General features: G+C 39.6%; 1 protein-coding gene across 50 annotated transcripts in view; it reads right to left on the bottom strand.

Moving 5' to 3' along the window:
* Nucleotides 1–16,709, bottom strand: part of EYA1 (EYA transcriptional coactivator and phosphatase 1) — a 155,698-nt gene that overhangs the window by 48,971 nt on the left and 90,018 nt on the right. For 19 of the 50 annotated variants that reach the window (XM_085537296.1, XM_085537303.1, XM_085537307.1 and 16 more), the window contains 5 exons: nt 14,992–15,061; nt 14,464–14,609; nt 10,172–10,309; nt 3,717–3,799; nt 3,092–3,278 (listed from right to left, as the gene is read on the bottom strand). In XM_085537296.1, coding sequence (XP_085393422.1) covers nt 3,092–3,278; nt 3,717–3,799; nt 10,172–10,309; nt 14,464–14,609; nt 14,992–15,061 — 624 coding nt within the window. The remainder of the gene's footprint in view (nt 1–3,091; nt 3,279–3,716; nt 3,800–10,171; nt 10,310–14,463; nt 14,610–14,991; nt 15,062–16,709) is intronic. The other 31 variants (XM_085537315.1, XM_085537317.1, XM_085537286.1 and 28 more) reach the window with 4 other exon arrangements.

Raw genomic sequence — 16,709 nt, 5'->3', positions numbered from 1 at the left:
ATTAGCAAAACTTACACAAATCAATACATTTCTGTTACCAGCTACAATAATGAAGCTGAAATACTGCAAGAGAAAATAAGGAAGCTTTAGAAAAAGTAGCAATTATCTACATTAATTCCTAGAAATAAATGTTCTTATTGTTCTCCTAATTTGAGAACACTGGGTTGGGCATGATGGATTGAGGCAAAACGTCCTTTAAACCAGTAAAAATAGCAGGTGATAAAATAGAAGAAGGTCAGAAATGTATTCATCCACTGTCTCCAGAAATATTTTTTTACAGTGCACTTCTTGAAACCAAGCTGGTATCTGTACAGATTATACAACACGAAGAAATACCTCCTTTTGTTTGCTCTGAACCTGCTTTTATGAATGCAACTATTGGAAGGGACAGTGAGTAACTGCTCACTAATCTTTTATTAATTTCATCATAAAATGAATTAGCGTGTCTGATTCATGAAGACAGAGAATATCAAGGTTTGTGCTATTAAAAGGTCTTACGATTAGCACAGAAGAAATTTTTCAGATACACAAATGGAAGAGAAAGAAGTAACACTGAGCATGAGGAATCTCAGATTCTTTCGCAAGCACCCTCAATGTCCTTGACTGAATGTAAAAGACCTGCATATTTAACTCAAGATTGTGGGAAACCATAAAAGGATTATTTTATGTTTGGACAAGGAACTGAATATATTTTAAGTGAAATTATCTGAGCTTTTTGAGTCTGCAAAACTCTACTAAAAATGTCACAAGAACGCATAATTACTTTCTCTATTTTCACATTTCTTACCAAACTGCCTTGTTTCACTTACTGGCCCAAATTCATAAAAATCATATACGTCTGTCAAATGATTCTGGTGCCTCTATGAAGTCTGAATGCTGTTCCATGCTTGTCCTGGCATAGTTCAGAACTGCAAAGATTATATATGTATTTTTTTAATGCATGAGATGTCTAGGGATATCAGCGTCCACAAAGAACAGCTGAATTCAGCAGCTGCTGCCCATCCTAATAAGGGGGTATAGCAATCTAACACAATGACTCCACTTTGCTCCCTATCACACATACAGCATGCCAATCATGGTGGAGACTCAGCAGTCTAACTTGTGCAGATGAGGTAAAATATTCTACAATAATTTAATTAATTGTGATGTTTTTGCCCACTTTAACAGTTTGTTTGGTTTGTTTATTTATTTGATGATACGGATCTAATTGTGAACTTCCTCCTCTCTGACATACTTTCCACTAACCCCCTCTCAATCAGAATTCCCTTCCTCCATGCTGTTCCCTCTTTACTTTGATCCCATTCTTGCTCTATCTCCCAAAAATGAGGTTGAGGAACATAAAAATTTGTACTGTCCAAGGAAAAATGCCAGACACAGAACTGGATTCAGTGAGTGGTCCTTGCTTCTTCCTGGGTTCGATGTTTGTGAAGCAGTGAAATGATCCTACCTGATTTTAATATAGGAAGTGAACACTGGTAGTCAGCCAACTTAAACTGCTTTAACACCAATGGAGAGACTTTGGTACTTCTGGATGATAATCATGATAGTTAAACTGAATGCTAAATATAGCTCTGGAGCTGCTAATTTCTTTCCACTGACTAACTTAAATGCCTCAGTTAAAATGCATACAGACAGATGGAGAAGTCTGAGTCCAGCCCTACACCTTATGTCAACTGTGACATCGTGGTTAAGAGGAACATGTCTTCATTCCTGCCCTGCTCCAGCTAACAGAGAGTAGTCCACAGCAGGTGCCTTCCTAAATGCATCCCTAAATACAGACAGCCAGTCCGAGAAAACCCTGGGTTACTTCAAGACCATTGATGCAACGATTCTACATAAATATATCAATAAAAGTTATAGCCTAATCGCATTTGGTTTTGGGGGTAAGAGAAACGTATTGCTACCAACTTCAAAAGAAACACAAATAAAACCAGAAGTAAACAAATCCAAAAAATTAAGAACAATGTGAAAAGCAGAAGAATTATGCAGACTCCAACACACTTCCACACATTTGAAAACTGCAGACTGCAGTACAGACTCATACATTTAAAAAGATTTGTTTCTCAAATGCATTGATTCATGTACACGTATGTGATTCCAAGAAAATAAATGCACATATAAAATGCATTTTCTTCTCTACCTATTTACATTGAATGTGAGAAAAGGCACAACAATGCATATATTTTTTTGTCAGGGAGATTTACAGAAAAACAGCAGAGTGCTAGCAAATTACATCAAGCCATGCTGCACATGCAAAACTGGTCCTCTAAAGTACTTCAAGAAAACAATCTTCCCCACAAAAACTCCAAAACAAAACCTCAAAATAGCATTCCAAATCAGAACTGCTTTTCACCACATGGCTGAGAAACACATCTGCAAACTTGGACTTCCTCTCTGACACATTTCAAACTTCTGCCATCTACTAACTACTGACATGCTCAAACTGTTAAAAAATGTATTTTTTTTTTTAGTAATGGGAAAAGTATTTTTCACCCCTCATTTCCAAAAACAGCTGGAGCAGTTTGGCATAAGCGTTCAAAAAATACCTCAACTAGTGAAGGACTGCCAAATTCCAAAAGAAAGGTAAAACGACTGGGAAAAAGGACAAGCCTCTGAAAATCTTTCCTTAAAATGGAAACACTTGTGCAATTTCAACTACCTAATACAAGCATTATTATGTCCTCTGAAAGTGAAAAATTCAAAAGCTCTCTTACAAGTGGACACTCAGGCTACAGTCTGAAGGCCTCTCAATTTCAGTCTTACTTGGGAAACTCAAAGGAGTTTATCTTAACAAAGGCAGAGCTTAAAAGCAGCAGGTTCTGCTTTAGCATAAAGACTTTCCCATATCCTGCAATCATTCACACAAGCATTTTACAAATAATATAGAAACCTGTATTTTGTACAAACCTTAAACTTTTACTGATCTCCATTTCTCTTTAGTTTCTGTTTTGTTAAGAGACGTGCCACAGGCTCGGGATTAAGAAATAACAACAACAAAAGACAGCGACTACACAGAAAAAGAATCCATTTCAACCCCCCTTTCAACTTACAAAAAAGTGCCTCATAGGGACCATAAAATCCATGTAATTACCTGCTGCAGGATCTGTAACTGCTTGACTGGTGATGCCAGATGGTGGTTCTTGAAGCTGGTATGTTGCGTTTGTGGAGGGTGTCGTCGGGCTGGTGTTGCTGTTTGTCATGTAATGCGAAGGATACGGTGAGCTATTATAATACTGTGCATATTGGCCTTGGCCAAAGCTGGGATAAGAGGGATATTCCTAAAAGACAAAGAAGCAACTGAATTGTCTATCAAAGTTTCGCTACTTTTTAGTATAAATTCAAAAATGTAACTGCAAACACATGTCAGGCTTTCAGCACATATGCTTCCTGAACTGGATGCTGTAGGACCTAAAACAGTGAGGCAGTAAAACTAAATGTACATTACACATAATTTAGTTTGTCTTCTCATACAAATATTTTATTACATACACTACTGAAGGTGTGTGTATAACAACACTCTAAACCCAGACCAGTCGTTCTATTAATGGAAGATGACAATTTGAAGAAAAACATTCATAAACATTAATATAACTTGAAAGAATAGTCATTTCTTTCAAAGAGATATTTAAGAGTTACTTTTTTTTTTTTTTTTTTTTTTCAGTGGATGAGAATTTTAAGTTTGTTGATGTTTCCTCAATTCATATTTACAAAATTACCTGCTGTGAACTATTAAATCCGGTAGAATTTGTGAGTGAATTATTTCCTGCATATATTCCTGATGATGTTGTAAAACTGCTGCCTGAAATGAAATGAAAAATCATGTGAATTACTAAAAAACAGTATTGGAAAATAACTTCCATCTTGCGATTATATCATAAGGCTATGGCATATTTGTAATACTTCCCATATGCTGACCGATTTGGTTGTCATCAGCTCTGTAACATGTTAATAGAGAGAAAGTGATAACTCATTGTTCGTATACCCTACATTTTATTACTGAAATTAAAAAAAAAAAAACAAAAAAACCTTCTTTGATGGAAACTTTAAATTCTGACAGGAACCCAGAGCCACCTCAGATTGATAACTTGTGAAAGTAATCAGGGTATCCGATATATTCCATATCACTTTTGTTGAACAGTAAGTGCAAGCCCCCACTGAATCCCCTGGGCTCAGTTTTGCTTGCTGTCTTGAGTATGGAGTCTTCTCTTATCCCTAATCCTCAGTGCCTTAAAGGAATAAAAAAAAGCCCTAACACCCTTCTTGAAACAGCTCAGCCTGCCCATCAAGCCATTAGAATTCACTAATCGATGATAGACAGCCTTGGGCTGCAAACCTACTTTTTTGATAGAGTCTATCAGGCACGACACAGGGGAAAAAAGTACCTCTCATAGAGGAGTGACTGAAGATTGAATTTAGCCCAGAGACTGAATTACTGCCTTCACCTTCCTCCTCCCCTCAGGTCCCCCTTCTGAGTCACCAAATATAGACAGATGGGTCTCTTGTTTAATACCTAACCTGAGAAGCAGTTCCACTAAAAGGGCAGCAACCCCCTTTCAGCTGTTTTGCTCTTGCTGGTTATAACCCGGCAGTGACATAGCCACCAGCTGAGACATATGGATGCACAGAGAAGCTCCATAAGCCACCAGAAAGTTCATAATGAGGCAACCTATTGAACTCGTACAGCAGGAGAGCACCAGTGTGTAAGGAACTCACATCAAAGTGCACAAGCTGTTTGCAGCCTCCCTCACCACTGAAACCTGCCTTAGAGTATACTGAGATCTTGGAAGGAAACGATGCAGGTGAGTAAAGGAGGCTAGCAGGGATGAAAAACAACGAGGACCCAGGTGTACAGATGCATTGCTGTGCCCAAGACAATTCAAAAACTGCATCTTACACAACCAATTAGAAAAAGCAACAATTCCTGCAAATCCAAACAGTAAGAAATGCAGGCAGGGCTGCACGCTTAGCACAACCCCTAGAGACACAGACAGGTATCCTCGCTACGACAAGTCAAAAGGAAAAAGTATTTAAATGTTGCTGCTGCAAAAGGTAGTAAAACAGTACAATATTTAAGTCCTGGAAATGTGAAGTACGTCCAACAGCAGTGAGAGTAAAAAACAAAGTGTAAATCTAATGTGAGATAATGACTGTAAACATTTTCTGTTGTATCTGCTGCGCGCACTAAAGCTCTGAAGTTGTTGATAGATGCTACCAATCCTGTGAACTAAAATCAGATTACTTCAGCAGAAGAGTTGACATCCAAGTTTAGCAGATAGCACAGATAAACAGTACTAATGAGAAAAACATGTTGTTTTAAATTTAATTTAAAATTGGAAAACAGATGTTATTTTTTTTTATTATAACAAACCCCAGAGCCAAAATACAGCTGAAAAATATTTTAAATTGCAGAACTTTGAAAAGCTATTTTATTTCTAAGAGTGTTTTGGCTGGAAGAATGTAAGTTACCACATCTCTTTTATTCCTGCAGTTACTTCTGAGTGACGCAGTAATGCACTCAAACACCAGTTTTATAGTGTGCAGTTTGAACCACTCTTGAAAAGATATAAAAAGCCCTCTACAGTTGTAAGAAAAAAGAGGAAAATAAAAAAGAAGAACAAGAAGAAAAACTTTTGGAGGGATTAATATATACTCTTTCTGCAGAATATTTGGCAAATAATTTGCAAGAGCAAATGAGAAAAGTAATTTCATGGCAGTCAGCATCTCTGCCCTCAGACAAAGACGCACACATCCTAACACACAGATCTCTCCCTTTCATCTTATGGTCAGTGCTGGCTTCTATGGAGGAGGGGTGGGGGTCTCCTAGACCGTAACAAACACGAAGCAGGTTTCGCAGAAACAGCTTCATGGGCCACCCAGAAATACCGGCCTTAAGCTGCTTCTAAAATAGCTCAATTTTGCTTTTTGTCTTCTGAATATCCAGCCACAGTATGGCATAGAGCTGTTACCTCTGCACTAGGTGGAAAAACGCAAAAATAAGAACCTCCACAAAACACGCAAGATTTACTGAGGTAAGCTGGTCAACTACACAGCTTTAAAACGTGATAAAAGCTGTCAGCTGCAGGTCAAAGGTCTATTTGGCCAAGGGCGAGGGCCTACATGAAAGCTGGGAAGTCCAGGCAGCGTCAGAAGGCTGCCGGCCCTGCTGGGCCCAGTGTGATGGCTGTGGGCAGGCACTACCCTGTGCTGCTGCAGGCAGGATGCACAACTCCCCTGGGTATTTCCTGCAAGGTCCATTTGCTTTCCTAGCTTGGTCTCTTTGCCATGGGCTACGTCGATCATCAGGGTACAATATATGCAGCAGAAGTTTAGCACAGCTCTCTTGGGAAAGCCAAGGACGGCCAGATGGGCTATTTAAGCTCAAGGTTTCTTCCGTTTGCTTACAGTGTTTAAAAATCTTTGGCAAACTCCCCCTTGTTGTCCTAGTAACTGCTTAGCCATCCAGCACAATATTTTTATACTGTATAATAATAACCAAATACCATAACTTTTACTTTTTATGGATGAACTCCCAAACCAATTTGTTAGTACAGTCTGAGAGACCACAGTTGTCATAAATAAAACAGTGCTGATGCTCATCACTGGTTCAGCACCCGCCAGCAATAGGCTACTTCGGTTTATGATAAACCCTGGATTGTTATCACAGCAGAGGATACTCAATAAGACAACTCTCTTCCTTGGTCTTTCCTCCAACACCTTTCTGTTCCATTTATTTTCACTGAGCAACCCTCGAAACCGTGACAATATAGAAAGAGTGGCCCATTTCCGCAGCCATTAGTCATGTATAAGTGGTCTTTCAACATCTATGAAGCAAACTGTATGAAAAATAGCTTAAGGAACAAATTCATTAACATAGGGGTAGGGGCACAGACAGGCAGGCAGAACAGCATAGGCGCTCTCCTCACCCTCTCCCTTCTCATACCCACTATAAGGATGATAAACACCCAATGAACAAAAACCCAATTACCAGAATAACCTTAGTGAGGGAGTCACACACAGCGAATTTCCTTGTCGTTTTTATAAGTTGGCAGTCTCTCCTCCTGCTATTGTTCAGTGACTAATCATGCTGCAATTTTAGCAGGGTCAGGCAAAGCACTGGGTTTAATTGGCCGCACACGCACCACCATGCAGCACTGTGACGTTTCGGGGAGACATCTGCCCCAGGGAGACAAACTAGAATAACTCCAAAGCTTTCAAGTGTGAGGTAACCCCAACCAGGGAGCACAAACAGTGCAACTCCTAGGCTGCAAGGAAATCCCATTTACCACAGGCAAGGATGCCAGCAGGGCCTCAAGCGCACTGTCATGTAACACTTGTTTATGAAGGAGGTTGTGGGATCCATTATCTTCATTTAGCAGCTCAGCAGCCACATACAGGAGATGAAGAACGGCTATGGCAGACTATGACAAGGCTGAGGGTTGCAGCCTGCCCATAGACTGCTTGAGGGAAAAGCGAGAATAAACTCATTTCCCTCTCTGGAGGTTTCTGCATAAACAACCAAAACAGCAGTAGCAATACCCCAGTATTCTGTCAAGAGAATCAATCCTACCCTTACATAACAGTTGCAACTATGAATAAGTTCTCCATCCAAAACTAAATAAGGAAAGGGAAACAAATGTTCCTGTTTACTTTTAACATCTGGTCAATCAAAAGGAAGAATAAAATCAATTTAAAGTGATTTGAAATACAAAAGTCATCCTAATGAAAATATTTTAAAAGCATATATTCAAATGTATAGCATAGATACATACTGCCAACATTTAGTAGCAAGAAAGATCTAGCTAGCAGTGAGATCTTTTTTCATCCTGAGCTTCTAATACTTCTATCAACATGCATTTCAAACCTGCTCTTTATTTCCACTCTTATGGAAGGCTTCTGTAAAGTTTCTGCAGGGAACTAGTCTTTCCCTATCTAAGCACGGCAGAACAGACACGCACTCATTAACTCCCAGACTCTCCCACTCCAACCTGTGGCTCTTCTTCCCAGACCAAGCTCCCAGCCATCTGTTGCCTCCTACGCATGTGCAGCCCAAGCACAGCCTGGCTGGAGAAGGACCCAAACTCAGTCCATCTCCTCCCTCAGCCCTGTAAACAATACTGTCTTGTCCCTCCCCCCTTTAGAGCTTTACAATCAGGTCATTTTTAATACATTTCTGTGGCAAAATAGTTTTAGATCCCGGCCTTTCAATATATACAGCTGAAATGCTTTCCAAGATTTTAATGTTCTATCTCTTGACAACCACCACTCTTTTATGACCTTGACAATTTTGTTCTTACACAAATTTTGCATATTGCATAAAGCGAAGCAACACCCTTTGTGACATATTTCCATGTAGTTCACTGACTGAGTCCTAGCTTTGCTCTACTACTGCCAGAATTCACTGCTTACTGTTAAGATTTTCCAACAAGCAGTCCTTCATGTTAACCCACGCTGCTCCCCCCTTCTTCCAACAAATGAGCTTCCCACAGACATCTGTAAAACCACTTCATTGTCCTCCCTAAAATCCCATTTTATTGACATCCCTCTGCTCCGTATCCTACAAAATAAACCTTCAGAGTTGTCAGATAACCAACATGGGGTGATGACTATTTATTTTGCCTGAGTAGCGTCAGCTTTATTGCTATATTATGACCTGCTAGCCTGTATGTTTTACTTAAGTCTCCAACTTATATGGGAACTCTATTTTCATTTTTCTATATAAAGTTAGCACAACAGGAACCCAACACATGACTGTGGCAGGAAGTCAGTACTGCAATAGAAATTATAGGTAACAGAGACATGATTTTTCAATAACTGTATTTCCTAGTGACCATGAATTATCAGTTTCTTAAAAGCTGGAATGTCTATGCAGCAGTTCCTCATAGCTGCTGGCAAGCATTCTGAGCTCTCACAAAGAGGTGTTTTGTTTTGCTTAAAATAGTGAGGCTATCTGCAGGAAGCAAAAACAGTGACCTGGTTATGGATATACCTACTCATATGAGTAAAAGTTCACTCCTAATCAGTGTGTAGAGGAAAGTTAGCACGCTCATCTCATACCATCCTTCCAGAGAACACTATAAATAAGAAATGCTTCAGATTTAAGACGGTTGCTTCTGCCCCACTGAGCTACCAAACAAACAGTTCAAAAGAGGACCGAGAAAACACAAATAAACAAAAAACCCAACAACCCCTGTCTGATCAAAGGACTAGATCAATATAACCTTAAAGCCAGGGAACGAAAGCAAAACCTAAGTCATGTGGTCTCTGAATGCACGACTACCTGAAGATGTATATTTCAGGGAGTGTTTACATGACGGCATGAAGTTTGAAACGTGCACAATACTGAAGAGAGTAGCTAAACTTAAAAAACGTGGTCCAGTTCTGTCAGTGATATGCAGAATACTTATTACAGCAAAGCCAAAACCTGCAATGGCAGCTGATTTCAACTGTCACATTCAGGAGTAAAAAGCCATGATGCAAATATCCCAAAAATAATAATTACCAAAAATAAAAAATATTCCTCAATGTGGTGAAGATCCAGAGTCAGGCACATCAAGAGGTTTCCCAATACAGTAACAGAAAAGTGAGTCGGGGTGGGGGAACAAACTGCAGAGATATTAAGTGAACTAAATGGGCAAGTAAGGCTACAAAATATAATTGATAATAATAGCCCACACGTACAAAGACTTACAGCTTTTAAATAGACTTCAAAGAAAGAGACTTCAATCATTACTTAGCTACCTCCACAGCTGCAGTAGGTATTTTTATCTTCTTTTCCCTCCCTGAACACACTCAGGTGTCGAATTATATCTGGCACTTCCTAAATTCATAATCCTGACACGTTTTCCAGCACTCACTTTGTCACATCCACTATTTCTTCAACTACTGCTATTCAGAGATAGCATTTTTACTGTAGTAACACTACAACACTTCGCAATTTAAAAATTAATGAAGTCACTAAGTGAAGGATCTTCCAAACTGCTGAGAGCTGGCTTGTTGCTGCTCTCAGCAAAGCCAATCATCACTCCAGCTCCAACTGCAAAAAGAACAGAGGTAAATGCTCAAGGAAACATTAATTTTTATCCAAAAAATGTAAAGAAACAAGGAACAAAACAAAACAAAACACTATAACATTTGCTGCATCCAATTAATAGAAGTATCTATTTATACAAACCTTGCATCTGGTAGCTATAGGGAGCCTGTCCAGGTTGAGGTGTGCTAAAGCTGGTACTGTAGCTTAGAAATCCTGTCTGTCCGGGTGATTGAGACTGTGACAATCCACCTTCTGTCTTGATGCCTGCCCACAATGCACCTAAATCAGTTAGTGACAGCAAATCTATTTGTTCATATTCAAACAGGGATGGATAATACAACCACTTAATTGATAGCATTTTTAACACATTCCCACTGTTGCATGCATGAAAGAAAGAGCAGGGAGAGTATGCACAAATGAAAAGGGTAGGGGCAGTTTAAAAGAACACATAAAACTGAAGTTCACCAGGGAGAAGTTAAATTTGAAACTGTGTTTCCAATAACTGCAAAAGAAATTTATACATGAACAGGAAGCTTCATTATTCCTTTTCTCCTTTCCTGCCAGAGGCAAGCTTTTCCATATATTCATGATATTTCACAGAGGCAGATTAGCAACTTTATATGATTTTAATGAACCATAGCATAGCCAAGCTCTCCTGTTATCCGCCCACTTATTGACATATCTGAGATTTGCACTAGAGAATATTCCTACATGAAAACTACATGGCTTCAAGTGCAATCTAAGGAATTAAGCACCCTTTAAACAGTGGATAAAGAAAGCAAGCAGCATAAAGTACAACGTGGATTTTCAAAGCTAATTAAACACTACAGAATGTGGTCGGTCTTTTAACAAATAAACACCTAACAGACAGGAAATATTCCTGAAGTAATCTCCCAAACTGGGAAAAAAACAACAGAGAGTCATTATCTGCTCTGACAGGGAAATCCACTACACACCTTCTCATTACCAAATTTAGTAATAAAAGAATCCAAAATTCAATTAAAGGAATAACTTGCCTCCCAACTTCAGCGATTCTTGCACAGATTTGTATGGTAACATGCAAGTAAATATCAGCAAATGAAATACCCAGGAAACGCACACAATTCAGCTCCTGTCTCTTAGTTTTAATTAGAAGGTTGTCCTGACATGAACTACCATTTAAAAATAATTATAGCCAAAGCAATGGAAAAGTAATACAATACTCTTACATTTCGCTATGGCATTCAGTGATACTCCATTGCTCAAAAGCCACAGTTATTTCAACTGAATTAACTAAGTGAGAATTAGTAACAGTCTTTTGAAAATGACTCTCAATCTAAGCCCATTTCCTGGTGGAAAACTTAAAAAAATAAAATAAAATAGTAACAATCAACAATGTTTGAAGGTGGAGAAGAACTGAGAAGCAGAGGTGTTTGCAAAACATCATCCCCCACATGTACAAATGGAAAGATATTTCCCTGTCATTTGAATCATTACTTCTCAGCTAGTGCCATTAATTATCCTTAATTCCTTCTGCGACACTCGTTAGCTGCCAGACTAACCCTGTTTGCTTGTTTTCCCCTGATGCTTGCTTCCTCTGTTTCACATTACAAATAAACAATCCCAATGACGAATCTGACACCTCTTTTCCAAGAGGAAACTCCTGCTACAGATGCCTTGGTATCAACGATCTGTGTGTTTAAGGACTTCTGAAACACTGATTAAATACTACATAGAGAAAGTTTAACTAAGTGAAGCATTATATTTCTAGACTTCTCTCTTTAGCAGCCTGATTCAACTCCCAGTCTCAGACAAAGCAGGAGGAGGTGATCAAAGGCAGTGGCTCGAGCACGCCACTTGAGTGAAGACAGCTTGGCGCTGCCATGCCCTTTTGCAAACCTCCATGCTATGAAGAGCCTTTCGTCTTCTGAGACCTTCTCATCTTCTGTCACCCAGGTTTCCACTCACCAAACCCTGTTGCTCCCTTCTCCTTAGTCTGAGTCCCGCAAGGGACAGTAAAAAAAGAAAAAAAAGGGAACTTCTGTTAAGTGGGGCCTTTGCTAAATGCTGGTACAAGGGCATGCGGGAGGAGGGAGCCTCAGGAAATTCTCCAACCTCCTCAGTGGCTTTGCAGATGAACCAGAGCCAGGAGTGGCGGGAGGCAGCTGTCACTGGCATTCCTCCACCCCCCTTCCTGCCTTCAGGGCTGCACCATGGTGGAGATGTGGGAGTGGAAAAATGCCCCAAGTAGAGGTGTATTCAAGGCAGCACCTTCCCAAATTCTGCTCTTAAGAGAAAAGCTGGGGGGGAAGGGCACTGGCATATGAATTTGTGAACACTTTTCCCCCCTGTAAGTCCCAGTGCTAAGAAATAAAAGCAGAGAATCCCCCCACTGCAACCCAAAGTTTTTCACATCTGTCAAAAGTCTCCTTTCTTTATACCTGCTGGAAATTCTCTAGCTGGAAGAAAGAAAGGCAGAGCATAGGATACATGATCCATGCTGCAGAGCCAAGAGGAGAATTTTGGCCTCAAATGAGGCTTCAGTTCTTGCCTGCTGCAAATCAGCATCCCAGGGTTCTTCATGTCATTTATTCTGGGAGCAAGGGTTATACAATGTGCCTCGAATATGCAAAGCTCTGGTCTTAGCTCCCAAAACTTTGCTAAAGTTATTTGCTGTTAAATATTTCTGCTAGTGGAGCAAGTATATCAAGCAAGAATCTTCACCCCAGTCAGGAGACACTGTCTGAAAAGAGCATCAAAGCTCACTTGGCTCAGGAGCTGGAGGTTTCAGTGGTAAAATCAGCTCTTCAATGTAAAACATTAAGATAAAATTATCCAAAGCCCTAGGCACAGGGGATGCGCAATAAAAACCCAAAACAAAACAGAAGAGCAGGCAGGCATGTTAACCCCTAGGGAGCATCTGCCAAGTAAAGCAACTCTCAATTATAGCTGCGACGACAGTAAGACAGCTCAACTCAAGTTGTGAAATGATGGTACTGCTGAAGTCAGGAGGAGTTTTACAGTTGGCTTCAGAGAGGTCAGGATTTCATCCAGAGGAATGATCCAAAACCAAAAATGTCATTGTTTGGGCTGCCCAAGCCACCATGGATAACCAAGTACAAATACGAGGTGTGCAAAAGAGAAACACATCAAGGAAAACGCAGTGGGGAAAGGGGTCATCTGTTATCACACCACCTGATCCAGCTGCAAATAGCAGACAAACTCTCAGCAGGAACACAAGCTTTTCTTCTTAGCAGAAAGAAGACTACCCAGCTCCTTAGCCTTGAAAGTGTGTGGAGTGGGGGAGGGGAGTGTTGTTTGATTTTGTTGTTTGTTTAATATCATCAGTATAAGTTTAAAATACACGGTGCTGAAACTGAAGCATCCAACTTACGTTTATGAACTGGGTTTGGCATTAAGTAATCAAGATTCGAACCACAGGAAAAAGTGCTTCTTTGGATCATAATCACTGATGATGTACTAATGGAATACATTTTCAATACTTTTCAAGAATGAAAATAATCTTCTGCTTGCACCTCTAGTCCACAACAGTCTCACACAGGATTTACTTAAGACCTGGTTGCAGATTTCAAGATGAAAGATTCACCAGCCTTCCACTGAAAAATTTTAATAATTTTATGGGGCACAGCTTGCCCTATAAGTTCTTTCCTCTTGGTATAAAACCTGTATTACCTGAATGTATTTTTACAATATGTACCACTAAAAGCATGTGGATCATATATTTTCAATATATTCCCCAAGAGCAATGTAAGACCTATTTTCTAATAATGCATCTTTGCTGCTGAACTGCTATGTGGTCTGCCAGCAGACAGTCTGGCAACAAAATGGTCTCACCCGCAGCAGCTTGTTTTTAAATTAATTTTGGGGTGGGGGGGGTGGGGGGGGAGGAAATGTTTGCTACTTAGTTCTATCTTCTTCATCAGGCAGACAAAGTTCTGGTGGCAAATCACCTCAATTTTCACCTCCAACAGCGATAATGAAAGTAGATTTCTGGTAGGGGTCTTTTTGTGCTTCCCCTGACAGAAATCACTGACTCATTTGGGTTCCAGTAATGTGTAACAGCCAAAACCCAGACCTTTATTTACCAGCTTCCCCTATTACATTTCTGGAGAGCACAACTCCTCAGCAAGTTACCAGGAGCTGTGCCTGTGTAATGGAAGTCCCCACATCTCCCCGCTTCAGTGCTGTATTTTCATATCTCCACTAAAAGCCTTATGAATCTCTCCATCTCAAAATACAGATATACTCTTGAGTAACTTCTTAGCTCTTTAATACATAAATTAAGCTGCACTGATTCCAACAGGGAAATTACCACTCTTCGACAAGATGCACTCAAGAGCATGGCTGTCCCACTAAGCACTGATACAGTCATTTAATCCTGCTCAAAAAGCCTTCCACCTTGGGAATAAAAGCACAGCAATGTGGTTTCTTACCATATGAAGGGATTCCATAGGGCTGGCCAGGCTGTGGGTAGGTGGCGTAAGCTGTAGCTTGTTGCATCCCTGTTGTAAACTGCGTCTGCCCATATGCAGCCATCGTTTGCGAAGAAGGGGTGGGAAGAATATGTGGGTATGGTCTGCTATTGATTACAAATGACAGAAAATAGGACAGACTGCATTAGACTGACATACGTGTACTTATTTTTAGCTGTATTATAATCCTGCTACTCTTCATTACCACTTAATCATAGGCTGCGCTAGGCAAAAGAAACTCTAAGATAGAGACAAAACAACAATAATATATCAGTAATAAAAGAATAAGTAAAACAAGAACTTTCCAAATATTTTTCAAATACATTCTTAGCTTTAAAGAAATATATATATTTTTTTTCCTAGAAGCTGCTGTGGTTTAAATTATGACTTAACAGATGGATCCAATTATTATTTTAAATGAGGTTAAAATCCGCCTTTTTCAGTTATTATTATTACTACTACTATTATTATTTTTAAAAGATATCATACTTGGAAGGGTAAATCTGTGGTGGGGAGAACTGGTGTGTTTGTCTTGGGCTGAAACCACTGCTTCCAATTGCTGCACCAAGGAGAAAAGAAAGCACACAGAAGTGTAAATATACACACCAAAGGTAAATATTATTTTTCCTAATAGAATTTCAGAGTATTAACAAGATTTTAATTAAATTCAAATATCATCGATATCTTTGGTAGAAAATAATATTTTATCAGCAACTATACAGGAATGTTTCACAGTAAAATCTTGATTACGATTTCAAGTACTAAATTGCTCCTTTGTAGAACTCCTGACCAATAGTTTATTCTTTGCTTGCACACAGACAACATTTTCAATGCAAACAATCTATTTCCTATTGGAAACATTTTCCTTCATATTTTCAAAGGATTACTGCTATCTCAAGTACAACATTTATTAACTTTCAGAATTTTTAAGACCTACATTTTATGAAGGAGCTTTATGCATGTCTCTATTAAAAACACATGGCCAGCTTCAGAGCACGTGCCTTTTAAAAATCATTCCATAACACATAAGGACGTACTACCATGCTACACCTCCTTCTCTTTTACCCTGTGTTACCTGCTTTTTAAAACACTCTCAGCACCTTCAAAACACTCAGTATTACACAAGGATGTCATCAACATGCAAATGTTCTTAGGGAAATACTTAAGCTTAAGCAAGTTTCTACTCTCGCAGCTCAGCCCTGCAGGGTTCCCCCACACTGGTCACTGCTAACACAGAGCTTTTTGTCAATTCCCATGAAACTCCTGCAGTGTTTTGGGTGCTGTCGGGAGTGTGCCAGATGCACCCATGCACTCTGCTCCCAGAGCTCTTTGCAGAAGTGCTGCACAGATAGCGCTTCCCTCTCTGGTTACCATTTGGGTGCCACTTCCTCTCCATATCCCAAAGTCGATTTTGAAGCTATTGCCAGGAAGAGGTCAGCTGCAGGTTATGAGACTACTGTAAAATCAGACAGCCAGAGAAACAACAGGCCCTACTGCTAAGTACTTGGAAATAAACAAGGCATGGATAATTACCCTTTGCCAGCTACCCCTTTCCTGGCCAACTACAGGGAAAATCCATCATCTTTACACTCTCAGAGCCCTAGTGAAGTATGGAGCAAAGCAGCGAATCTCTTTCTGTTCCTTCCACACCTGATATTTTTTTTCTTTTCTGTGGTTACAGTCCCACCTGGAGCCAGATCTCCACAGATAAATGAGCTACTATTAGATGAGCTACCTTTCCTTCCATCAAAGATATAATATATTCTAAAAATGTTTTTTTTGTTTGTTTTGTTTTGTTTTGTTTTTTTTACTTTAAAGATCGATATTTCCATATGCTGCAGCACGCACGGAAAATGGAAGCTGCTGCAAGATTAAGAAAGGGCTGGCTATTTAGGTCCTAACTGATGGCAAGCTGTTGGATTTTGCTACTCTGCCGGTGTAGCCCTATGATCATTTTTCATTTGATTTGCACCATAAAAATGATGTGCTAGAAATACCAGGGTTAATCCATAGGTATGCAAAACTGTGGAAACATTTTAGGATTTTCTAACAGTATTTATCTCCTGTGTAGTAGCAGCTAAGAAGGATTTGACTTCAAGGAAGACTAAGAGACTGACAAAAGAATGCCTTGATAATATAAATAAACAAACTAAAAAACAAACTAAATATTACCCATCCCTCAGTTACATCACAAATTACAGAAGCAG

This window comes from Coturnix japonica, chromosome 2 (genome assembly GCF_054131305.1).
Source record: "Coturnix japonica strain WE chromosome 2, WE-NBRP24, whole genome shotgun sequence".
Taxonomy (NCBI): Eukaryota; Metazoa; Chordata; class Aves; order Galliformes; family Phasianidae; genus Coturnix; species Coturnix japonica.
The sequence above is the reverse complement of the archived record's forward strand: the minus strand, read 5'-3'. Positions and strand labels throughout refer to the sequence as shown.